The sequence below is a fragment of the Streptopelia decaocto genome (assembly GCF_964273445.1).
Source record: "Streptopelia decaocto genome assembly, chromosome: 4".
In the NCBI taxonomy this organism is placed as follows: domain Eukaryota; kingdom Metazoa; phylum Chordata; class Aves; order Columbiformes; family Columbidae; genus Streptopelia; species Streptopelia decaocto.
This window is the reverse complement of record NC_138658.1, coordinates 43,216,239-43,243,137: the sequence shown is the minus strand read 5'-3', so window position 1 is coordinate 43,243,137 and position 26,899 is coordinate 43,216,239. Positions and strand designations below refer to the sequence as shown.

At 37.1% G+C, this 26,899-nt stretch overlaps 1 protein-coding gene across 3 annotated transcripts in view; it reads right to left on the bottom strand.

Annotated features, from left to right (window-relative positions):
• TENM3 (teneurin transmembrane protein 3) overlaps window positions 1-26,899 on the bottom strand; it is a 319,771-nt gene that overhangs the window by 274,359 nt on the left and 18,513 nt on the right. For all 3 annotated transcript variants that reach the window (XM_082051699.1, XM_082051700.1, XM_082051701.1), the window contains exon 3: window positions 24,903-25,181. In XM_082051699.1, coding sequence (XP_081907825.1) covers window positions 24,903-25,181 — 279 coding nt within the window. The remainder of the gene's footprint in view (window positions 1-24,902; window positions 25,182-26,899) is intronic.

Genomic DNA, 26,899 nt, shown 5'->3' with positions numbered 1-26,899 from the left:
TCTGACTTATGCTTTGGGAAATGACCTTTAAGCAGTCACCTTCCAATAGAAAATTAAACTACAGCTCTCTGCATCTGCAAAAATACCTTGATGTTGGTGATTTGCTCCTAATGGCATACATGCATTATGTCAGTACTCTTTCTACTAAGCTGTCATATACATACATATATATATATACACACATACGTATATTTGTTTGGGTTTTCTTTGCATTTTATATTTTCGCACTTCAGCACAAGGTATTAGTTGTTAAAATGATTAATTTAAAATTATTGCAGTCAGCGGTTTTTCAGTTACAACTGAAAGCTCAGAAATTTGTTTGGCTTGTTTTAAAAATTAAGCTTGCATTGCCTGCAGAAGCATTTTCTAAACTCTCTATCAGTATAACAATCAAACACATTCTTTTATTTTATTAATAAAGCAATGGCCTGGTTTTGATGGCTACTGTAATGAGGAACATGATTAAAAAAACCCCAAACATAATTCCTTTTATGATCTTGATAAAGAAAATTTCTTTATGAGGAGTAGGCCAGAGTGAAAACTATGTGTATGATACGGAAAGAAGTATACGTTTATGAAATGACATCGGAAAAGGCGGCAAAAAGATGCCAACAAGATAGAAACCTACTTTAAAGCAGAACAAGTGAACATCAAATCTCAACATTGTGTTTCCAACAGACCTGACTCCTGCCTATTGCATGTTTCATGTTATCTGCTGGAGAAAAGAAAAACAAGTTTATAACGCTTCCTTTCTCTAAAGAGCAGAGAAGTCATTGGCCATACCACAGCCACAAAAAAATCCCCCAAGACCAAATTAAGTTCAGCATTCCCCGAGCCAATCTTTTGCAGCTTGGACACGATTCACAGACCTCCAAATTTCAATTGCTTAGAAATTATTACTAGAGGGAAAAGAAGCATGTTACACCCTGATGATACCAGCAGCAGCACCGGCACATGTACTCGATGCAGATCTATGTCAAGTCCCAAATCCTCCCGCTACAAGGAAATGATTGCAATAACATACTTAACAATTTTTAGTATTTTATATTTTGTAAGCAGTTGAAACCAAAGTTATTAGAAATATTGCTCAAATAACTGTATATGCACACGTTAAAGCTCTGGTATGTTTACTGGTCTTCCAACTGTCACCGAACACCACTACAATTCCATTCCATGACTTGTAAAATTGCATTTAATTCTATTTGAAAGGATGCTGTGCAACATTACAAATAGTATATGGAAGATAGTGGACCACAACTTCAAACCACTACCAAGTTTTGAGAGCTCATATTAATGACTTTCTTTGAAGTAATCTCTGCCTGGATTTCAGTACATGTGAACACAACACAAACTTGAGGCCATTTGGTAACAAATAGTAATTTAAATTTCCTATGCATTTTTTCAGAGGTAAGACAGTTTTATGGAATGTCAATGTCTGTCTGCAAAGCTCACCTCTGCAGGAAAAGCAGAAGAATAATTTCTGCAGATGGGTTTGGAGTAAATTTATGAATCTACAATAGCTTCATTGATACTAATTAATATTTCCATTCTTAAAGCTAGATGCTAAAAATTTTGTGAGAAAAGCCAAAAACACTATCAGTACACTAAATCCATTGCAAAGCTGCATAAACACTTTTTAACTCCACAGCCCTGAAAGCTGAAGAATTCACCAAACTAATTTTTAAGCTTTAAAATGGCATGTGATACCATGATCTAGACAAGGGATGTCAAACTCATTTTCACCAGGGACCACACCAGTCTTGCGGTTGCCTTCAAAGGGCCAAACTGTGGGGGAACTTTCTGTCCACATAAGAAAAAGGACAGTTTGCACTGGCCAGGGGGTAAAGTTTCTTTCTTTCAAACTGACTTCAGATCCTGATAGTCCAGACATGCAACTAACACAGGTATAACACTTTTTAAGGCTTCCTCTACAGCCAAAGACACACACACACACTTATGAGCAAACCACCTGACACAACCTGGGCATCTACAAATGCCCCAAAGTACTTGAACCACATTCTAGGATTCCCCTCCTTCAATTATAAAGGAGTTACAGAAATATACTCTGTTCAGACAAATCCTTTCTGTACTGACTTTGACAAATATGATTTTCACTGGCACACAGAGAACTTATGCTTGCAAAATACTCCTGGATGTGAAATCTTAGAAAGCACTGATTTCTTTGCAGTAACGCAAAACCATGCACCAATAACCATTAAAAAAAAAAAAAGAGCTGACATATTTCATGACCAAAATGTCATTAGTCTGTTTTTTTGGTAAGGATGGAACATATTCATTGAATACTCATACAAAAGAATGAAAAAAGTGGGGGTGGTGAAATGACAGAAACCTGCAGGGAGATGAATCCCACCTATACCAATGCTTTAAGTCAAATAGAATTCACCAATCTGCTCCAATGCATTTGGAAAGCATTAGTTAAGTAGATTAAGTAGAAACACCTGTGAGAGGGACTGTGCTAATACAGACCAGATCTCAGGGAGCTCAAAAAGCAGTGATAATGCAGAGATTCTGTGAGACAATGAGACACAATATTCAGAAAGAGTGGGAAAAAGCAATGTAAAAAAACCTCAAGTGATAACAAACAACATCACCTTTACTGACACTACCTTCAAACTTAAAGAAAACACAGCCTACTTTTACTCTAACATACACCTCAAAAGAAAGCACAGCATTGCCAGCCGGGCGAGGGAGGTGATCGTCCCACTCTGCTCTGCACTGGTGCGGCCTCACCTGGAGCACTGTGTGCAGTTCTGGGCAACACAGGATAAAAAGAGACAAAGCTACTTGAGAGTGTCCAGAAGAGGGTTACAAAGTTGGTGAAGGGTTTGGAGGGGAAGCCGTATGAGGAGTGGCTAAAGACACTTGGTTTGATCAGCCTGGAGAAAGGAGACTGAGGAGAGACCTCATTGCAGTCTACAGCTTCCTCACAAGGGGAGGAGGAAGGGCAGGCGCTGACCTCTTCTCTCTGGTGACCTATGACAGAACCTGAGGCAATGGCAGGAAGATGTGCCAGGGGAGGTTTAGGTTGGACATTAGGAAAAGGTTCTTCCCCCAGAGGGTGGTGGAGCTCTGGAACAGGCTCCCCAGGGAGGTGTCACAGCCACAAGCCTGACAGTGTTCAAGAAGAAACTGGACAAGGCCCTCTCGATGATCCCTGTGGGTTCTTTCCAACTCAGGACACTCTATGATATCTAACAATATATTAAAACATATATCAAATTATAATAGCCGCATTTTCTCAACATACCTTTTCCAGCCTCAAAATGCCAAGTAAAGAGCAGTTTATCCTTTCAGTAGGCAAGATCATTTGTTAAAGAAGTGGTTTTTACACATTTTACTGACAATTTTTGAGAGATTCTTTCTGTTTCAGAAGCTGGATGCTAGGTGGATATTGTGTGCTAAATTTGTAGTAGTTTTAAGTGACTTTAAAAACTAAAAGTATTCACTTAACTGCTGAACATTACATTTTTAGATCTTAACGGGGGTTTTACCATGTCCCTTATGCACACTAGATATAAATTATATAGCATGGGCCCTGAGAAAGCCCAGCTAATTCCCCTACCTGCACCTCACTCCTAGTTTGGTCTTGTCTTTTCTGCATTACATATCTTACTATTCTCACCCTATGGGCCAGAAGAGACTCATTATCCACCTGAAAAGCAAAAAACACAGCACATATCTAAATCTCAAACTGATATTTGCATGTCCTCGTTATTTCAACAGGAGCTTTGCAAATTCATTTCAAGGATATAGTTATAGTTTGAGAATTTCCAGGAGCTCCCAGAAGATCTGACATTACATCTCCCCTGTTCCCTGGAAGTGAACCAGGTTGGCAAAATGAGAGATGCTTTAAGCCTCTGACCACTTGTGAACTTATCTTCTAATTTACATCTGCTCCAAAAAAATGGACTGTACACTCAAAAGCAAAGCAGTAATTCTCACTCTATGTGTTGTCAGCGTAAATGACCTCACCATCCAATTTTCGGTCCAATTACTGTCTGCCTACTGGCTACCAAAACCATCCTGCTGCTGAGTAGTTGTAGCAATATGCCTCAAAATCTTGCAGTGATTTTCACCAACTTTTTTTTTTATTATTATTATTTTTATTGTTGATCTCAACTGAATTAAATTGTTTCCCATTCCTAATAAAGCAAACACATTTCATCCATTAACCAGATAGTAGAACCTTCACATTTATCTTCACATGTTCTTTCCACCTGTTCACGTACTACTTGACAAGCAATTCTTAACTCCTTAGCTGAAAAATATGATACTCCTAAATACTTATATACTTGCTTTCCCTATAACCAACAGCTTGACTGACATCCTCAAGAAGGAAACCTGAGTTAAGATCCAGTTAGTTAACCAGTTTCTAGATTTCTGCTGTGCATCTGAAGAAGGGCTGTACTATCATTCAATTTGTAGAGATGTTGAATTCTGACACCTTAAAAAAAAGTACGAAATACTTCAAAACTTGTAGATAAAAGGTATGAAACAAAAAAGCTCATTATGCAAATTTGGGAAGCTAATTTGTAAAGTTAAACAATCTAAAAGTTCCAAGTCACAAAACACATGCCAGAACTTAAGCCAGATTGCAGGAACATACAAGAAGACAGGAATGGAAATACAAGGTCAAAGCAGGAGATCATATAATTTCAAGTGCTTTCCACTTGCTATAAGGCTCTGCTAAAGGATCCTACACACCAAATGCATCAGCAAAGTATTATGGTGCCATAAGAAGTTGCAGCACTCTTTTCTTGTACAGAGGATACATAAGCAATGGCAGAGAAACTTTAGTGAGGGCATCAGTCGCCCACTGAAATCATGAGACCCGACAGGTCTGATGAAAGCAGAGTCCTAGTGCTCATGCCAAAAGAGACCAGACGGAAACGAAGACTTTTTCTCACTTTGAACTTCTTGTAAGGTTTCCAGGAGACATGTGAACGCTACAGAGTTATCATAATGCCTTTTCAGGTCAAATATCCTTTGCATAGTAACATGAAAGAATCAAAAGCATACAGATTCTTTATGCTGGAGGAAGAGCTCAGGTACAATTAGCATGTAGCACACAGAATCTCAGGCACATGTTTTACAGAGAATTTTATTGACTATACTGAGTAGCAAAGTGTAAGTAATTCTTAATAGATGACAAGGAGACAGATTGTGGCCTCTACCTTAATTATGACCTTCAAAATCACACCAAGCACATTTTAAAGGATATTAGAGCTATGACCCAGCCACTGAGTCTGAGTTAATATCTTAAGTAATTTTTTTTTACACAACTAACAACGAGTGTCATATAATAATGTCAATAAATTGAATGCAAAGTTGTTATTCCAATTTGTCAGCTTCCTTATCTTAAAAGCATGTGTGAGTTGCTTCCTCTGTTTCAAGACCCTATAGACTTCCTTAGCCTCAGTTTTGAGTCCACCCCATCCTTGATGATCTCTTCCTTATCTACGAGCACAAGTGTCAGCCTCCATTTTGCCACTGCTCCAAACAACCCAGTAGCATTTCCAATTAATTCTCTCCTGCTTTGTTTGCACCCTGGTTTCTCAGCGCTCATCTCAATGCCCCTGCCCCATTATGAGATTTTCCAAATGGTGGCTGGGAGCACTGGAAAGAAGGTGTGCCAGGGCAAAGAGAGCATGACTGCAGTATGGGTAGCAACTCCTGCTCTAGCATATTCTCTGTCTTCATGTTTCTTTGTGTTTATCCCTCTAAGGAACGAAGGTGGGTGGGGGAAAGCTATGGACTTAGGTAACTGTAGACCGATCCACATTTGCTAGGCTGTACATACACTTAACAGTATTTTCATATTTGCCAATAGAATCCTGCAAAACATTTACTGGTCTGGGGTTATTTTTTCTCACGCTAATATAGAAGGTTTGAGCTGGAATTTAAAATACAGCACTTGGGTGTTCGGAAACCTGGCAAATTCTCAAACTGGCAGGTGTTAAAGAAAATAAATAATCAAAACAATTCTCACAGTCCAGCTTGCAAAAGTGTTAAAAACAACAGAAATGCATTGTTATTAAATACTATTTAAGGCCACCTAAGCAACTGAGATAGGCGGATAGCACTAAACATTTTTGTCAGCTTTCAAAACGCAACTTTTCTTACACATTGTTTATAGCAATCTGCAGGGACCACAGATTCACAGGAATGAACAAGACAGTGAGAAGGATTATCCAGTCTTAATAGAACATTAACATGTTCTTGAAACCTCTGGGACACAGATTTCACAGCCTTCCCAAGACATCTCAACCAGTACTTAGCTACCCTAATGCCTAAACAAAATATCTCTCTCAACAATTATCACACTGTTTCTTGACCTGCTGAAAGAATGACCCACAGAGTTGTTCCCTTTCTCCTTCCCATCAGCCTTATACATATCTGAAATTTTTCCGTTCTTAGAAAAAAAACCCAGTTCAGCCATTGTTTCTTCAGACGACATACTTTATACTTTAAATTTCAGCTAATTCTGTTTTTTTCTCCCATGGTCTTGGGTCCAAAACTTGATACTGATTTGTGAATCTCGGTGGTAGACAGTATTACTGGAGTAGCCTTACCAGTACTGAGAGATGCTGAAGGAACTACGTTATGACTATTTCATATGACACTCATGGTTTCACATCCCCTCAGGTATTTTATCTTTCCCTTCACAAAATGATTACTGGGTTGATTAACACTCTGTAAACAATGCCTTGTAGTACTTAGCTCCTTTCCTGCAGAACTCCTGCCCAGAAAGTGGGAATTAATTCAGAATTGCACTTGTACTTTTTCTTACTGAACTGCAGCTTATTTACTACGGGTTTTTGCACACAAGTCCAACATTTGAAGACCGTAATGCTAAACCCTTCCAGCAAAGTGTTCGCAGCAACTCCCAGCCTTGTACTGCTAGCAAAAGCTCATAAAAAATATCCCAAACATTAAAAAATGTGATGAAAATATTGAACAGGAGTGGGACCAAGATCTCTCCCCAAAACCTCAGCCTTTAGTTGTTTAGATGGCAGATCAAGCAGCCCTGCTCTGCACATACAGCAGTCTATAATTCTGCTCGTTATATTTGTGGTGTGACACAACATGTAATGGAAGTGAAAGGGAATGGATATTCCCAAATTTATGACTTGATTCACAAAGAAACAAACCAAAATATTCCGTCACTCACGGGTTACATAAAATGCTCGTCTCACTACTGTGTCTGAAAATCCTAACGCTGTGGAAGTTTCTGGTTTTACTGTGTGGAATACTCACACCCACTGAAACCTTACACCAAGCCAAATTTATGAAAAGTCTGGTTTGTCTCCAAGGCTGTATTAAAACAAAACCAAAACCAAACCAAACCAACAAACATTGAGGCTGTCAATAAAGGTGCAAATGATAATGATGCACAACTCAAAACCGGTAAATAGCAAGGATTGGAAGCACCCATCCTTATATGTAACAGAAGCAGGTAGCTTCTGTTTTCACTGTTTGCTGACATTAATGCAGTAACACTGAGTAACTGCTGACAATTAGCCAGAAGATGGAGCAGAGGTCTTGTAAGAAAATTCGTCCCTTGTGGCAAAATATTGAAAATTCAATTACACTCTGTTTATTACAGGCTTACATTAGGAACTGCATTCATAATAAAGACCTTGATAATACACAAATTAATCACAGCAGAGGGAAGTGCTTGAGTAACTTTTTTACTCCTTGATGTATTCTTTGATGTTAAGTTTTTAATACATCCATAGGCACACTGAAATTCTTTCTATAGAGCTTTTCAACTAAAATTCCTTAAATACAACAGCACGATATGTGAACATTGTTCTCAAAGACAACAAAATAATTTATATTACAGTTTGTTAGACTAAATGTGTAGATAACTTTTAAATACCCTTTAGGTAGTCTCCATATCTTAAGATTCATATTTGTGCTTCTATGAAGTATGCTATCATGCAAACATAGTTAAAATCATATAGGCTACAGCCTTGCATAGTTTTCTACATGTGCTCATATTTAAATATGTTAATACTTTCTTCTAATTTAAGAAAAGCCAAGGACTCGGAGGTATGCATATCCAATTTCTGCAGATATTGCAGATCAGTTTGAAAGAATATTGAATAATGTAGTTCTTAATACAGAGGTTATAGCAACTGCACAAAATGCTCCCAAGATGAGCAGCAAGATATAAATTCATGCTATGACAATGTGTATTGGATACTGTTGAATAATTTAGTTTCTGAATGAATTTAGTCAGCAGTTTGTTTAGCCTTTTAATAGTCTATTGCCTACATTTAAGACCTAGTTGCAAGTTCTTCAGCACAAAGGATTTAAACTGATGTATTTCAGGTCTAGCTATGTGCTTACTGATTTTAGTTGTATTTTGCCAGGGAAAGCAGTCAGACCTGTGATACTTCACTGATTCCAAAGTAGAATAAAAACGTACATTTTCTTCACATTTAACTTAATCTTATATATTACCTGAAAAATGCAAAAATCTAGAAAAAGCAATGACAACACGCACAGTATTCTAGAGGTTAGCTGTCTCTAATTTTGTTTGCGAGAGATTCCTAAGGAATTCTGGTACCAGAATTTCAACACCAAATACAGCAAATGAAGACTTGAAACTTGGTCCTGCCTGACTAGGTTCTATGTTACTGAAACTCTGGATCCAAACAGTCTGAGTATCATCTGTAATATCTTTCCAGTTTAAAGAAGTTGCTTGGTTTTTATTGTAAAGGGGTGACCTGAATCTGCAATGTACAGCAACTCTTAGTGATGCTCAAGTCACTGGTAACTCAACACCAGCCCCAATGGCTGGGTCAGATGGAGTCTGAATGGAGACTGACTCCTCTACCTGGTGACAAGCTGCTCCAATGGGTTTGGAGGGATTGCAGAAGAGAGCATCTCATCGAGTTACAGATACTTCGAGAAAGTTGATTTTATCTCCTCTCTCTCATGCTTCGTGAATCCCATGGGAAACAATTAAGCACACTGAGCATGGTGGTGTGTGCAGCTCCCCAAAACATGAGACAGAGACATGTGGGCCCATTTGCTTAAAAATAGATAGATAGATAGATAGATAGATAGACAGACAGACAGACAGACAGATAGATAGATATCATCTGTTATGGAGTTTATAGAATTTGAAGTCTCCGGTTAAAAAGCCTAAACAGGAGATAAGGGAAAACATAAAAATGGTATTCTAGTGGAGTGTGAAAAATGTCAGTACATGATCTAAGAGCACTGATATAATTAAAAAAAAAAAAAAAAAATCAACAGAATCAATTCAGGAAGTTCATAGCAATTTAGCCAAAGCCTGGGCAAGAACACTAACTAAGCTGCACCCCCACTATCACAGAAGGTGGCATGTAACCAAAGAAAGGGCAGTAACATCATCTTTGCTTTTTCACCTTTGTACAAGTAGATAAAGAACACATTCCAGTAGCAGCATTTGACATACACTCCAAGATCATACAGAACCATTTCCATTTATCCAAAATATGCAAGAAGCCAGCATCTTAAAGCTGCTTATAATTTGTGAAGTAGTTTTAATGCAACCTCACCTGAAATTATCAGAGATTGTCTAGGTTTTTGCATCCACCTTATTTTATTAATTGGTTAAAATCCGGTGAGATTATTTGCAGGATTCAGAACTACTTCTGAATTTATAAAAGTTTTGCCTTTTTTAAAGTTACTGCAAATGTATTTTATTTTATATGTATGTACAAGCATACATTAAAGATACCCAACCTTTTCAAATTGCTTAGTTCAAGGTAACAATGGCAGAGTTAGGAAGTCTGATAAAAAAATAAGCATTACAAAGCCCACTTTTAATTAGGAAAACAAAATCAGAAAGATGAAGTAGTGTGCAAATGCAGAGACAGCAAATTAGTGACCAAATCAGGATTTCATTGCAGAATCTCTGACTTCAAAGCAAACACTCTGAAGGCTTCCCACATGCAAAGTTCACAAGAAACTGATAAGCAGAATGAAAGTCACTGGGACTGGAGTTTAGTCGAGCTAACAGTTATGCTTTAGTAATTACAAGTGATCAGGACACTGAGTCTAACCTTAACTCACAGCAGAACACTCAGCACTGATTCAGGGCTGAATTTAATGGACATAATGAACCATTATCATCACATCCAGGAGTATGGTACATTTTCTTTGATTATTTCCACAGACTATCCAAAACTCAAGTCCACTTAGCTTGTGAAGTCTGATGAGAGCACAGCCTGAGGTAATACAGACACAAAAACAACTCATAAAATATTAGGTCAGGCTTGATTTCACAAGGAAAAATGAAGTAGGACCCCAATGGAAGAAATGATTGTGGGATTTTTTGTGTTGTGGGTGGGATTTTTGTTTGTGTTTAAATTATTTTTTTCAATTGTTTGCTTTTCCTGAAGGCAAAACACTTTTTCATAATCACATGTTTTGCATAACAATATATTACACTGTTTGGCTGTTTTATAGGTTCTGGGGAAGAGAATCATTGCTCCTTAAAAGTAGAACAACAGAGAATGACAAAACACATTCAAAAAGTATTTATTTTATGCATATGTCTATGATTTTTTTTTTAAGTGTACTGCATTAAAACTCTATTTTAAAAGGTTTAAATTACAAGAAAAACTGGATTTTGAGATAATCAATAATACCACATCACCTAAATGGTTACTTCAAATTCATATTATGAATTCTAGGGTAACCAGAATCAGCAGGGAATCATGTAATCCAGTTCCCCAAGAGACACTGTCTCTTTTATTTACCAAGCATAGATACCTTTCTCATTGAAAACAAAACTGAAATCTTTGAGTTCAATTAACTCTCCAGCCTCACCAAAAGTACATTACAGTACATTCTTTTTTAAAGAAATAATTTATCAGAATTCTCCTTAATGCTTTTTTCATAACATTGAAATACCTTGGAAAAGAGGATGAAAAATTCAATTGTGTAGACCTGATGAGAGGAACAACAATCCACTCTGAATAAAGGTAAGCTGATTAACTTTTTCATTAAAAAAATTAATATATTTGATAGTACAAAGAACTTATAAGAAACCAAGAAAGAAATTATTTTGTGGGGTTTTTTTTAAAAGCAATTTGCTAACTAAAAGTATGTGGATTCTTAACTTTTTTTCAATATTGTTACAGTTGTTTAAATGTGTTCCCTAAGTCCCAGAATTGCAAAGATGACTCTCTGGATAAGAAGAAAGTTATTAATGTACGCAAAGCAGGCACTCCAGCATTTTCTGGGTAAGTTCGATTAATAGCTTTATGTGATATGTTATATTTGGAAAAAAAAAAAAAAAAAAAAGGTAAGAACACTAATTTATCTTTCCAAAAATGTAGCGGGGCATCTTTAACAACTGAAACTGAATTTTGAAATGTATATACATGCTACAGAGCCATCTAAGCCACACTTTACAAACAACACATAGTATCATGAGGACTCCAACATTATTCTAGTTTAGGTAATGTTGAAAAATAGGTATCTTCCAAATTATTAAACTTTACGAGCTCCTAATTGAAGGCAGCAGATGAAAATACTTTTATCTGCTGTTTATGAACTGCTGTTACATGGATACATCTAGATCGTACTGAAATCCACTTTTTAAAGACAAGAGGTTCTTGTCTGCTTGCAACTTGGCCTTGCTGGAAATAAGAATTGTAACTGTAGAATAGCAAGAAGAGGTGTTTTCCCCATGTACATGACAAAGTATTTCAGCCTTTTCATTCAGTAGTTACAGGGCTCACCTAGCAGGTACACCCATCTTCTGGCAACCTAAAAAACAGAGGAGTGACACAACTACATAAAACTGCCTTGGCAGCATCAAGATGGCAGAAGGAAATGGCATTGCCATCAGCCTTGAAGGCATAAATCTCTGCAGCGCTGGGAGTGGATAAATATCCTCATTGCCACATGAATAAGAAATGTATGACTTAGACAGAAAGAGGTGAGGAGAATAATAAAAAAAATAAACTCTTGAGTTTAACCTCTGGCTGACAGGTTGCCAACAAGCAACACTCAGGTAAAGCAGTCACAAGTCATTCTTTCCATGCTGAGAAGGCAGTCACTTTGACTTTGTTTGCTCCCTGTATGAATTCAAACGTTGCTGCATTTTTTATGTCATGGGAATTGTGACACAGGAATAAAACCAGGCATATGAACTCTCTCCTTGCTTGGTTCTGCTCATAGCCTAATGGCCAGCAGATCCCAAAACATTCTAATAAGTTGCATTTTGGGGTAAGACACAAATAGCCTTAGACATTGAAGAGATTTTTGTCTCAAAAACAATACTCTTACAAACTGTCTTCCAGGAACTTGCTAGCACCACACAAATTAAACCGAAGTCTGCTGAGGAACTACCAGATCCTGAAACATTTAACATAAATTTTCATGTGTATGAGGAATGTTAAACAACGAGCATAGTTACTTGGCGTCTTAGAGCTTTTCTTTTGGAACTAAAACAGTTGTGGTTCTCCGTACTCCACAGTAGTCCTTGCTGTAGTTTTAGAGAGCAAACTTCAATTTTCAGGCAAGTATACAAAGGAAATGTGAAGGGAGGGGCAAGTTACAACCACAAAAATGTGAACCAGTTTGTCTATCCATTCATTTCTTTCTCTGAAACATTTACACACCACAGGACAAAGTCAGCAAAAGCACTGGTGGTACAATTCTAGAGACAGAGTTTTTGGTGAGATCCCCCATTATTTTGCAGCTGCAGACAGAATGGATGAAAGACAGCCAAGGCAAAACACAGCTAATCTAACAAGCAAATATAACTCTGAGAACAACAGACTTCTACACTCGACCCACTTCTATATCAAGTCTTGCTGTGAATTTAGTCAACATTCTCTATTTCAATTTGATTTTTCTGGGTAAGATTTTCAAAAGCTCTTATATGACTTAGGAGAACAAGTCCTATTACAACTCTGAGGACAACTCTAAATCTCCAACACACTTTCAAAAAACTCTACCTGTAAAATGGAAAAACAATCATTACTGTCTGCCTTTAACTAGACTGATACAAGAACTAAAAGGAATAACCACCACTGTCCCTGCATGAACTCCTCACTTTTCCAAGGCTCGAGAGGCTAATATAACCTTATCATGACTTCAGGTCAAAAGACTGAGTCTAATGGACCAATGGAAGGAATTAATTTCAGAGCTCAGGACCTTTAATTGGGAGCAGATGGTGCCTAGTCCCTATAAATTTAAAGTCTGGGGCCTGTTAACAAAAGCATCTAATCTCATCTCAATTGCCATAAGCAGCCAGAACCCAGCAATATTGAGTTTACAAAACAATATACCAATCTCCTAGAACTCAACTGAAAGCAAACAAGCAGCAAAGACAGTTAATGAAAAAGACGTCATATGTTCTCTGCAGCTAAAGTAGTTAAGGAAACAAGCAGCAGAATTCCCCACTGAGTGCAGCTTTTAAGCAATGTTAAATCTCCTTATTGAAAATACAGCAATCATACAATGAAGAACTTAGCAATTTGAACAATTCTGGTTAACTTGACATGGAAGGAAACTGGATACTATCCATTTAACCAAATAGTGATGCTAGAGGTCGCTCTTTTCCAAGTCATTTTGACCCAGGTATCTTGGAAACTTAGTTTATAATCTTTGAAGTTCTTTTGAATATTCTGTCTTGATACATTCAATAACTATCTTGAACAGTAAGCAGAAAACTCTGAAACCTTTTCCACAAACTTTTGCCAAAAAGGATCTTAGATTTCTTGTTTCTGCTATTTTTTCTACAAACTGCACAAGTGACCAATAGTTTGGTTGCATGAAACACCCTATGAAAAGAAATTCAAGTTTTGTATTGACACGAAGCAACCCAAACTCTTTAGACTATTTGCCACAGGTGCAGACTGAGACTCCATAACATTAGACATCAGCAATTACACAGAACATTTTATTTCTAAGTGTAAAGTGGTTTATAGAAATATTACATCTATAAAAACCCAGCGACTGGAAAAAATATCATTCTATCTAGCATACAGTAGGTCAGTGGCAGAGTGTCTAACACCAGAATAGCTTTTCTTTGCCTATGCTCATGACTGCATACACATTTGCTATGGAAATGCTTGTAAGTTTTTAGATCATTTGAAGAAGAAGAAGAAACCAGTCTTCAACCCTGTATGTTTAATCTGAAAGAAAACTATACATATTAGCCATGAAAATAAAACTGAAAGGTCTTGTAAGGACAGCCATATATACGCATACACAGTCACACACACACATTTATGCATCTATTTCACAAGCGAAGGACAAAAAGCAATCATAATGTAGTCAACCAGAGAAGTCAGTCTGTTGTCAGTCTTCACACTGCTATGGCCTGACAACCTGCAACACAGGTTTCCCAGGTCACTTGCTTCTTTTTCTGCTGCAAATACAGCACTGGAGGTAGAAACACCCACATTTTGTCTCAGACGTACCTACTCAGCAGACACAGCACCCTGGGGAGGGATTTGGTAGTGGCAGTGCAGACCTGGCACTGCAGCTGCACAGAACCTTCAAACCCCGAGAAAATTGTTACCTACTATAGCTGTTCTAATAAAAAATACGAACGATACATGCATTAACCATTTGCATATTCATCATTTAATCCACATCTAACTTATATTGTTTTCCCTCATCTTTCCTAACTTGATGCTGTGGGTTCACAATTGCAAAATTTAAAGTAAAAAAAAAAAGTAAAAAAAAAAAAAAAATTATTATTTTTTAAAAATCAAAGCAAGGTATTCATAAGTATTTTGCAAGTTCCTGTGCACTATATAGAAATCAAGACTAATCCACAATGAACACAGCAGGCAAAAGCCCTTCCCCTGAAAGGTTTCTAACATGAAGTTAAAAAAAAAATTCACCTTGGTTTCAGTGTGCCAAAACCACGCTTCTCTACAACATACACATGAAAACAGCAGGCAACTAACCACAAAACCTATATAATTTAGGAAAAAAAGGTACAGAAAATGAGGGGGAGGTGGAAGAAAAATCAAAAGCATTTTGCTAACATGCATTTCTTTTCCTGAGATTTGAGAGCTCATCTTCTTTCAACCTTAAATCAAAAAAACCTTAAATTTTGCCAACAAATCACGCAGCACATTATATAGACCAAAAAAAAGTTCTGATCATTTCCAATCACACACTGTTTTAATAACTGTAAAAGTATTTCATTTTAAAATTTGACTTGAAACTTATTTCAAAATGAATTCTCATCTGAATTCAAGAAATAGAACCTTTTATCCAGAAAATATCAAAATGAAGAACTGTCTATTCCAAAAGCCTTTGCAGCTTTTCAGAAAAAAAAACACAGAAGCAAAAAATAACAACTCAACAACAACAAAAACACAAACAAAAAACCCAAACAAAACAAAAACAAACAAAAACACCAAACAAAAAAAACAACCAACCAACCACCACCAACAACAAACTTGACAATTTTTTCCAGCTGTTATTTGACCATTATACAAAGGCTGTCACCTATAATTATTACTGGTACTCTGATGATAGCACAGCCTATATTTATTTTAAACTTTAAAATCATTATTGGATTGTTTTCTCAATCCTACATATTTAATTACACAAGTAAAACAATTAAAATCTTATTTCAAATTAAAATTAGATGACGTTTAAAAAACACCTTTAACAACTGAATATGAATAAGCCAACTTTATATAGAACAGGCACTATTTAGATTTTGCCTCTACCCTTTAATTTGGCTTTTTGTAATGAATATATAAATGTATGTGTATATATGTGTATGTTTATATCTATATACACACCCCTATATCCACATAAATATAAAGGAAATTAAGGAAGTGACTGCTGAGAAACTGGCTTTCAAATGACAACAAACCAAATAATCACACAGCTTTGACATATTTTTTTCTGCTTTTTATTCCAGTGATAATTATGTCAATAAACCTGATTCAGCAAATCTGTTGCTCTCCAATTCATTAATTAAAACAATTTACTGCTACCACTGTGATTTTTCAAGGACATCAAAACCACATTCCAAATCAAAACAGCAGAGATCATCAGTTTATAGCTGTGCAAAGCATGCTTTGCTTTCATGGCAACCTTACAATTAAAATACACACAACCTAAAAGAAAAAGATATGCTTGCTTTAAGATTTCCTTGCACAGGCACATCCGGAAGAACACATTTTGTTTAGGTAGACTGGAGAACGATATTTTTTTACATCAACCTTAAAATAAGGAGAAAAAAAAAAATCTATCTGAAGTTAATCATTTCCAACTGGAAGATTAAACAGGATATAAATATTAAGGTTATAGTAAATTGCAAAGCAACATTTTTATAGCCTTCATTTTTCTCAATAGGTTTCCTGCTTGTTCATTTTTGGGTTGAACGATAACACAATCATCTCAGACACACACACAAAAACACACAAAAAAAACCAACAACAACAAAAAAAACAAAACTAAAAACCCACAAAACTAGAACAGAAATGAAGAATTTCTTTTGTCCATCCTCTCCCAAAACTCAGGACCAACAGGAACTACCCCCAACATTTTTTAATTGCTTTGGAAAATCAGAGATGAAATATTCACATGGTCCCCAGCAATCTCTTTCACAGAGACACAGTCTGTCTGTCTTAGCACTGCTGAGCACAGCAGTCAGACTATTTCAGCTGTGCTGTACTCAAAAGACATGTTATAAGGTTGTGGAAGAAACTCTCATATACCACAGAAAACACTGTGGACAAATAAGCACTACAGCCTTCAGCTGATGGCTACCCCAGGGGAATACAGAAATGGTTCCTGAACATGCAGGATGTGGAACAAGAAAGCCAAAGCTCAACTGCAGCTGGTTGCCAGTTCCTTGCAGGTGAAGAGCAAGCTAACAAGCAGCACTTACACAAGCCGGGCACAAGTCCACACAAGCTAAGGGGATGAGACAAGGAGGCATCCATGGGTGCTGGCAGAGCTGACCAATGTCAGTGAAAGGCCACCCTGTGATTCCTTGAAAGGTCATGGCAATGGAGGAAGGTTTCTGATGACTTCTTAGAAGATAAAGGTAATGTTCAAGAAGGATAAGTATGTGGGGAAGAAGAGGCAGTCAGCCTCACCCTAGTCTCCCAGGGAAGATTACGAACACATACTGCTGGAGTTATCCTTCATAACCCTGGATAGAGCTCCAGGAAAAGAAAGTGATTGAGAACAGCCAGCACATGTTTACCAAAGGCAAATCATACCCAAACAACCTGATGGCTTACCATGAACAGTTAATTGTCTCAGCTGACAAAGGGAGAGTGGCAGGTGTTGTTTTCCTTTGCTTTAGAAAGGCTTTCAACATGGTCTCCCATAGTATCCTTGTAGCAAAGCTGCAGAAAGACAGACTGGATGGGCGAGCTACAAAATGTGGAAAATTGGTTGTACGAAGAGACTGAAAGAACAGTGGTTTGTAGTACAAAGACCAACCATTGGTCAATATTAATGGCATTCCTGAGGGGCTAATACTGGCACTGATGCTGTTTTATTTCTGTACTACATTCAACATATTGAGAATGAATGGGATGGAATGTGCCCTCAGCAAGTTTGTGGATGACACCAAGCTGGACAGAGTGATCAACACACTGCAGGACAAGAGGCATCTCAACAGGCTGCAAGAACTGGCTGAAAGAACCTAATGAATTCCAAAGGCAGAATAACCTCATCTAACAGTACTGGCTGGGAGCCCACTGGAAAGCAGCTTTGTAGTAAAGAACCTGGGGAGTCAATGCGGGCAACAAGTTCAGCAGCGTGCCCTTTCAACAATAAGGCCTAACCACATACTGGGTTGCATTCAGAAGAATGGAGCCAGCATACCCTGGGAAGTGATTAGTCCCTTTTATTCATCATTTGAAGACCACATCTAGGGTACAATATAGAGTCTGGGGTTTGCCAGAACTTGTACAACCTTGACAATCTGGAACTAATTCAGTGGAGACTGACCAAGATGATTGGAGTCCTGAAGGACACAACCCGAAGAGAAGATGAGTGAGCCTGGAAATGGTAAATAGGAGAAATCTAACTTTGGTCTTCCAGTGATCACAATTGCAGCAAGGGAAACTCTAATATAGAGGGGGAAAAAATATTCACAATTAAATCGGTTAGGCACCAGAAGAGTTGCCCAGAGATCATGTGAAATCTCTCTTCTTGTAAATTAAAAAAAAAATTCGACTGAACAAGGCCTTGAGCAACCTCATCTAAATCAATGTTAGTCCAGCTCTAAACAGATGGTTGAACCGCATAACTCAAAAGGTCCTTTCTAAGATGAATTATTCTATGATTTTCTAAAGGACTGTGATTCAGCCACTTGTCTTTCTCACATTTAGGAAATATTAGTATTCTCACTTAAATGTAGGTCTTCGCACTTGTATTAACTGAACTGCATGTTTTCATGTGGAATTACTTCTCCAGCTTTCATCCTGTCCTACAAAGTGCAGGTGATTCTTTGCAGGTTACAATGTTCTATCTGCATTATCCAAGTCATTAAGAAAATCTTGTCAGTCTATGTGGAGCACTATTTGATTCAACTTGCCAGTTCATGAAATACTAATAATAATTCTTTATGGATTTTTCCAATAAACAGTACATTTATCTTGCAATAATGAACCTATACCATGTGTCTCTATTTATGAGTATGTCAGGAGTGAGGCAGAGTCAGAAGCCTTACTAATATCAAAATACCTATTACTGTTAGCGTCTGCTCCTTTTTCCTTATCAAGGAGTGGCTTACAGTATCACAGAAGGAAATCAGTATAGCTTGAGAAGACTCACTTAGTAGAAACAGATGCTTATTGTTATAAAGCATAAACTTTTAACATTTTTTTTCTAAGATGTTTCCTACCTAACTGATTAGGCAGGTTCCTTCTTCTTTTTGCCACTTCAGAAGTTACCCTGTTTTTATGGTTTTGTATTCCAGAACCATATCCATCCTCAGTGGTAAGGAGTCATAAAAAGCCCAGAGGCTGTAGACACTCTATACAAGCAGGGCAAATTTTATTTACCTAGATAACCTCTAAACCTTTATTTAATAGTAAAAAGGTTAGCTCTGTGATCAGTTACTCATGTGGCAAATGCTGAAACAAAAACAGCCAGAAGAAAACATATCAGCAATATATTACCAGTCTTCTGTTAAGTAATAAACAAACTCCCACTTTCCCCTTTTCTTAGCATTCATGTTTCTGTACAATTCTTCATTTTTTTTGCTGACTGTGTCTCAATTTTATTTGTATGCATGGACCTCCCCAATTCCGTCTTTGTAAGCTCCTCCTCCGAAATTTGACCTTCCTTCCACATTCTGCATGGTTCTTCCTTGAAATTTAGATCTCTGGAGAAACCCTGAAATATCACAGTTGGCCTTTAAACATCCCTTTCACCACTCCTTAATGTCAGAAGGATTTATAAGTTCAACTGCCAAGAGTGAATTCTCTGAAATTTTCTTCTTAGATTTGTTCTTCCTTGCAGACCCCAATTCTAATTTTATTGCTAAGCCTACATTTCCTGTGCATCAGAAGATTTGGTTTAGTGTTTCCAGAGAGCCTCATCCCCTGGCATGATGTTCTGTAGCAGACTCCCATCATGACAGCATCATCCCTTTGGAATCTCACACCTTTCCTCAACAGCAAGTTCAGTGACACTCAAACCTCTGAAATCCAGGAGATCCCAAAAAGTTACTGGAAAGAGGTCAGCTCAGCTGCTCCCTCTTTAGCTATGACTTGCCAAAGGAATTAGAAACATGATTTTAAATTGCAATAACAGTGAATGCTAGGAAGATTTATTGACATATACCCACAGAACTACAATCATAATATAACAGAATCTGAAAATTTGCATAACTACAGAAAACTGGTGGTAGTATTGCAGAAAACCAGGGATGACTACATTTTTGTATGGATTGCTTTTCCCTGTTTCTGTAACCAGGGAAAAAATTCTATGCCTGTTTAGACATTAAATATTATTTCAGAGCTGAAATATGTCAACAATAAAACAGACTGATTTCCTGGTCATGAAATTTCTTAGCAGCAAAGCAGGATTTAAGAGATATTGGCATGCTTAATGAGGGGTAGATAATTGCTAGATGGAATACTGTGGGAAAGAGTGAAGAAGCTGTAAATGGTGGTATGGCAGTAAGATGAATATTAATTCATCAGCTATGTGGCTGGTTTTGATCAGCAGGCTCAGCATTTGGCTAGCAGGTACCAAGCAGCTCCTATTCAGTAGAGTCCATCTAAGTCAAGTTTTGCCTTAGCATAAAGAAGGATGTTAAAGAGGTGAAAATATGTAACACTACTTCCTGAATGATGTGCATTATTTAAGAATGCAGAGTGCCAGTATAAGTTATAGATGTACTGGGTTAGAGAGAACAGATTTAAAATGTCTTGACAAGTATCTTACCAATATATTTCTTGGTTTTCAGAGATCTGAATGCCAGTAAATTCACCATTCTGGAAGGACAAGAGAGTATTAGGTTCACAAGAATGCCATCTTCAGTAACTGGCTAACTTGGAGAGGAAGCAAGCAGGTGCCCACACAGCTCAAACTGATAATTTCTCTTTATAGAAATCCTCAGCAATGAACATTCTACCAGCAGCATCCACTTTTCTGGATCTGTGAAAAATGGGTCCAAGTTTCAAATAATTTATCTAGCCAATTCAGAACAACTGTCTGAGGCCATGATCTCATATTCCTCTCTCCCTTTCTTCTTTTTATTTTGCTATATCCTGGTCTCCCTGGTGTTCTAACAAACCCCCATCAGTGCAAAACTTTCCCTAAGTAAGAAAATAAACCCTGAATTCTAGTGCCATCAGAATGATTTTCTGTATGCCTGGATAGACTTTGTGGCTGTGGGCAGAGTCAACTATGTAGCACGCTTCTGTCCTTGTGCCCAGCTCTTCTTCAGAAGCACAGTCAATACTGCTTCCAAAGGGACAGAAGGTGAAACAGACTTGCTCAAGTCTTAAATGAGTGACTTCCCAGTTGCAATCATTGCCGCAGCCTGAGCTTCAGGCCAGCAGGAGGGTCAGTACAAAACTGGTCATATAACTTCACAATAAATAAATAACACTATAAGGAGCTGGACTTTGGGAATAACTTGCTCGATTAACTTTCATGTTTTGCTTATTAGCTTTCTGATGTCTCATAAAGTCAGGGATTGCAGTTTCACAGATTTTAAAATAATTGAAATAAATAAGTGTATTCTAAGAGACCTTAAAAATATATTGACTCTTGAGGCAAAAGGGCCATTTGAGGCCTAACTATAACTTCTAGCTCATACTCTGCTGTAATATTTATCAAGTTTAAAAGACAAGCCTTAGTAATCTTAGAACAGCTTAACAACATAAAGTTACTGGCAAGCATGTAAAAGATGAACTGCTTGTATTTCAAAGCCACAGCTCCTATAACAATTACTAACATAAATTTCTTGATGCAGCATTTATGAAGTAACTTGCAAAGGGAATGGAGAAGAAAGCCTGAAGAAGCACATGCGTGCTTGGTGTTCTCCAAGTGATACATCATATAGTACGTGACACTGGTAGGTTGCCCAGATTAACAGATGCAGGTCCTCCTTCAGGGAGGCTGACATGACAAATCTCTCAGAATATGATGCCAAGAGTCCTATATGGAACATGAATGAGCTCAAAGAAAAATATTTCTCTTCAGAATGATTTACTGAGCAGTAACCTAGAACTTGATGTGAGAATACATCTATAAGCCCTATGTTTCAAAAACAGTTCTAATGTTTTTGTTTTTTGGGGTTTTTTTGTTTGTTTGTTTGTTTTTTGTTTGGTTGCGTTTGGTTTTTTTTTTAATCTGCTGGCATTCATGGTATTAGTGCATTTAATTTTGCAACATAATTATGTGCAATATTTTTTTGTTTAAAGAAACTTCTAATCCTGCCAATATTATTCACAAATCTAGGTTGCTTTTGGAGGATCTTAGAAACATAATGTTGAGACCTCAAAAAATAAAATTCAATATCTTCAAACTATTTCCACTTATCATAATTATGCCACAGAACCTTGAGCTTTGCCTTTCTGAGGGATATGCAGTCCACAACTATTTTGAAAGAGCAAATACACAGAAAGGTTACAAGGAAGGAAAGGAAATTGTGTTTTGATGCCAAGCTTCTCTTCTTGCCTAACTGATGAGAAAGAAAACCCAAAGTACCTTCAACAAATGGTTACTTCTGAGTTCATAAACCTGTAGGATAAATCACAGTTCTTATCATCGTGAATAGGCCCATGAACTACAATACGGTCTGCTTATGGTAATGGACTATTTAAACAGTGAACAGTTTTACTGGGTGAACAGTGGGATCGCTCAAGAACTGGGGGCTTTAGGTGAGGAAAGTATCATCTACTGTTGTGTTTAGCTTATCATAACCTGTTGCTCCTTATCAGCCTTGAAGGTAAACATGTTGCATAGAAATGCATTCACCTGTACAACAATTTCATCAAATTCATTCAGGAAGCTTTCACACATAGCAAAGGGGAACACAGTACAGAGAACTCATAGTAACTCTAACTTTGGTTTCAAAGACTTACTAGATTTGTCAGATTTTAACAGTGTACTGGCACAGCTGTTAACTTCAAGCCACAAATTAACAAACTCACACCTGCAGGTTGGCCCTTTGATTAGAGCACCTGTGCCTCCCAGGATGATATGGCTTCCCTGGCTTTAAATTATATTTTCTATTCTACCATGAGCATTTAACATACTGAGTTCCAACTACATGTATAAACCCGTTTCTCAGCCAAATCTTCCATGTTCGGTGGAAACAAAAATTCAGAGAAAAATACCAAAGAAGATTTAGCTTTTCACCACTTCCATAACGTCTCCGCTGAAATGGCGACCCATGACATGGTCAGAATTATGTAAGTTTCTTAACTCTAGGGGACTCTCAAGCCATCGAAATTTCATTAGCCTCACAGCAGTCCTACTACCTTCTTAAGTTGGATTGCTGGCCTCCCTATCAATACAGAAATCAACTGTAATCCTTTTTAGTGACTAAACTCTTCTTTGAAGTTGTATCAAACATTAGACATCCCTTGCATAATTCTAACCAGTGCAGAATTATGTCTCTTCTAACATATTCACAGGCTTCTCACACCTGACAAAATAAAACAGAATTCCAACTTTAACTTCATGGAGAAAGTTTTGGCATATTGTAATCAGGCATTTTGCTTTTTCAAAAATTGTAAATATAAAGTTTATACAAAAAAGTATACTGAACCTATTGTGCTTCTGAAGAAGTTACCTCTTTGGTAATGTAAAGATACAACTCTCTTAAGGAAATTGTGCGTGTGTCTGTGTATGCATGTATATAAAAATGTGTACTTTCAAGATCATTAATGTGGGGTTACAAAATAATTAAGAGAACATTTCAGCATAGAGGCTTCAGAAGAATAATCACAAGGCCGCTCAAAAATTTTTTCTAGATTGCTTTGTAGCTGAAATATCAAGGGTCATCCAACAGAAACTCCACTGCCAAAAGGAGGCAGGCAAGTACTCCTGTCCTCCTCTTTCAAAACTTGCCTCCGAGTCAAAACAGGTTTTCCAAGCGTGAGACAAAACACCTGCAAACATGGAGAGCTGTCTCCTCAGGTATCATGTGGCATTAAGTCCAACACAGAAAGGAGGCTCCTCTCTGAAACAGCCATCTTGCACAGACATCTTCAGTTAGAACAGGCCAGAGGTAAGGCAACAAGTGTGAATAAACCCAAAATATAGCTTTGATTTTGTCTTCTCAAACTAAAGGGAAAATAATAAATAGGTCGGACTAAACATTATTGTTTAGAGGATAAAATAAAAGCGCTTTTTTTTTAAAAAAAAAAAAAAAAAAGGATTACCATACATACACACCTACATTGCTGTTCACCACAATTGCCAGCAGATAGAAATAAAATTGCTCTGACTTTTGTACAGCTCAGGTTTAGTAAATTAATAAAATTAAGTGTAGACATGCAGGCAACAGCCATCACTCTAATTTTCATTTTAACTTATTTTTTGTTACTCTTGTTTTGAAATTGTCATATAGAAAGCTATCAAGTTAATAGAACAATCATTTTAATTCTAATAAAGCTGAAAATCTGCAAATAAACCAAAGTTAAACACAAAATGTTTTCTAGGATTTATGCATTTAACATTTAACACCACATTAGGTTCTGTTCACAGTCTCAAGTGGAGGTAAAAAAATTTTGAAAAACTTTAAAAATGAATCAGTCAATTGCATTAACCTATTTCCATTTAAACACTGAGCCTTAATATACAACGGTCATACCCCACATCCTACAAAGCTGCTCTTGAGATTTTTTTTTTCAGATTTTAATTGCACAGTAATCCAGTCCCCCAGGCACGTCAAAGGCCACATGTCCCTCTTCAACACAATTTCAATTGCTCTCATCAACTAGGAAGTTTAAAGCACAATCAAATTTCTTTGAGCCCTGTTAATAAGCCATTCTTTGCGTTCATTCATCCATTCTAAGATTCTGCAACTTCTCCAAGATGCCTTGAAGAAGAGTTTACAATGAAACCTTTGATTGCAAGCTGGCCTTGGGGATCAACTTTATCACCACTTACTTAGCTGTTCCCCAAAGGGTAACAGGTGACATGGCCTGAGATAAAACAGAGCTAATCTTTTTTATGATTAAATTCTTTCAAAGTTACAGCTAAAACATTACAGCCAAAGCTTGCATTAGTTAGGACTGATACTGAAGATTGACTTTTCTGTGAGGAAAAATAAATAATTAATTAAGTGAAGGTAAATAATTCAAGGCCATTCCTTTAAAGATTTCAAATTATTGAATGCCAACCAAAACAGCAAATAAAACATTGATTTATAGATGGGCATATGCATAAGAACTTACCATTTTCACTGTCGGACTTGTTTTCATGTTCGGTATCAGTCAGAGTGAGGGCTGAGTTGGAACGGCTCGACAGACAGGAACTGCGCCCTGATTTGACCCCCCTGCCCCAAAGTCTCATGGCATGCTCTGGAGACATCACTCCTTCATTTTCAGTATCAGCATCTGACCCTGCACTGATAGAGTAACCTCTGTGGGGGAGCCCCATTTCCGCACAAAATGCCAGTCCTCGACGAGTTGCTGGTTCACAAACTCCTAACTGCCTTAGGGTAAAATTCTGTCCTGATTAGGGGAAAAAAAGATAACAAAAAGTGAGAATTTTTTACTTTTTTTTTTTTTTTTTTAAAAAAAAAAAGAACCTAGAAGTAAAAACTCTTCATGTGCATAATTGTCTCAGGTTATCACACTAGTTGTTTTGTCAAAACTCCATAGGTATTACAATCAAGTGGGTTCTTTTGTCTCCAGCTCTCTGCCGTGCCCCTTTTCATCCACACCACACCTTAGCACTGTTTTCTTAACTGCTTAAACACATCAAAAGTGCTCCTGGGTAGGAAAGAAACATAATAGAACCTGAAAACTAAAGAAAGCCAATTCAGAACACAAAACGATTAAAAATAAAGTGCAAACTTTTTTTTTTTTTTTTTTTTTTAATTTTTCAAAATATGCAAGCAGTAGCAAGGTATTTGTCAGGGTTATCTTTTTTTTTGTCCTGGTTAGAGGCCAAAACGACAGGCTATTTTCTCCGTTAACACGTCACCAAATGTGGCAATGGAAAAACTAAATGGCAATCAAACTCACTTGGTCTTTATTACATCTCTCTACCCTACTTTAATACACAAATATAAACAAACAGGAACACAGCCACCCATTACCTGCAAGGACTACAGTACCATGGTTATTTTTTGTGTCTCTGTATTTTGAGAAACATGTTAGGCTTTTACTGCTGAAGCAAAGTCAGTGCATTTTAAACAGACTTTAAAGCCTCTGTTTTGGGGCAGAGCAAGAGACATAAGTGAATCCCAAATGATTGTATTAATAAATTAGGTGCAATAAACTCATGGCACTTCAATAACTTAAAGTGTCTAAATTATGCGACACTCTAAAATGACTGCCTTTTTAATGGCTGTGTCTTCATCCTACGTTTATGTCTGTAGATTTAAGACATTTTATGGCACATAGACACTTGGGCAAGCCCACTTGCATGCCTATACCCATAATGCTTTTCCACCCTAGCCCACAGTTATCTCATAGCTCTGAGAAGAAATTAGAGCACACATTCAATTTGTGAATTTAACAGTAAAATTAGTAATTTAACAGAAAAATACTTTAGTAAGATAATTAAAGCTTATAATACAACAAGAATAGAATCCTATCAATCAGAAAGTAAAAGTATTGCAGAAGTGTGAATACAGAAGTGTAAATAATTCCTGAAATATCAAGAGTTACTGCCCTGTCCACTGACTTGTTTTAAGTGACCCAGTTAATTATTTTATTGCTGTGGTCATATGAAGTTGTCACTGTAAGTTTCTTTGCAGTCAGAACCATAAATGAATTCTGACAATGACTTTCACAAATAATGAAAATCGGTTACTACAATTAGGTACAAATCAAACTCTATTTATTATGCAACTGTGAATAAACATTTGAATGAAAACACAGCTGGGGAGGTATATATAAAAGGACTAAGCATACCTATGCCTATGTCTGAACAGCATGAAGGGTATCAGAACAGGGCATTACCGTGCACACTGACAGTGTCCCGTCATTTTTAAAAGCTGTCGTGCCATGTGAATTTTTAGGTTTTGTGAGAGTTGAAACTAGTAAAAGAAGCAAACAGGCCAAACAAACCACCCAGTGGTAGCAGGGTCAGAGCTGAAGGTAGTAAAGTGACTAAAATGCTTATTATTTTGCATTTTGGTAAATAAATACTAAGGAGAACAGTCTAGAACACTAACACTGGTTTTACGTGTTTAGTACATTACTACATGAACCTACATTTT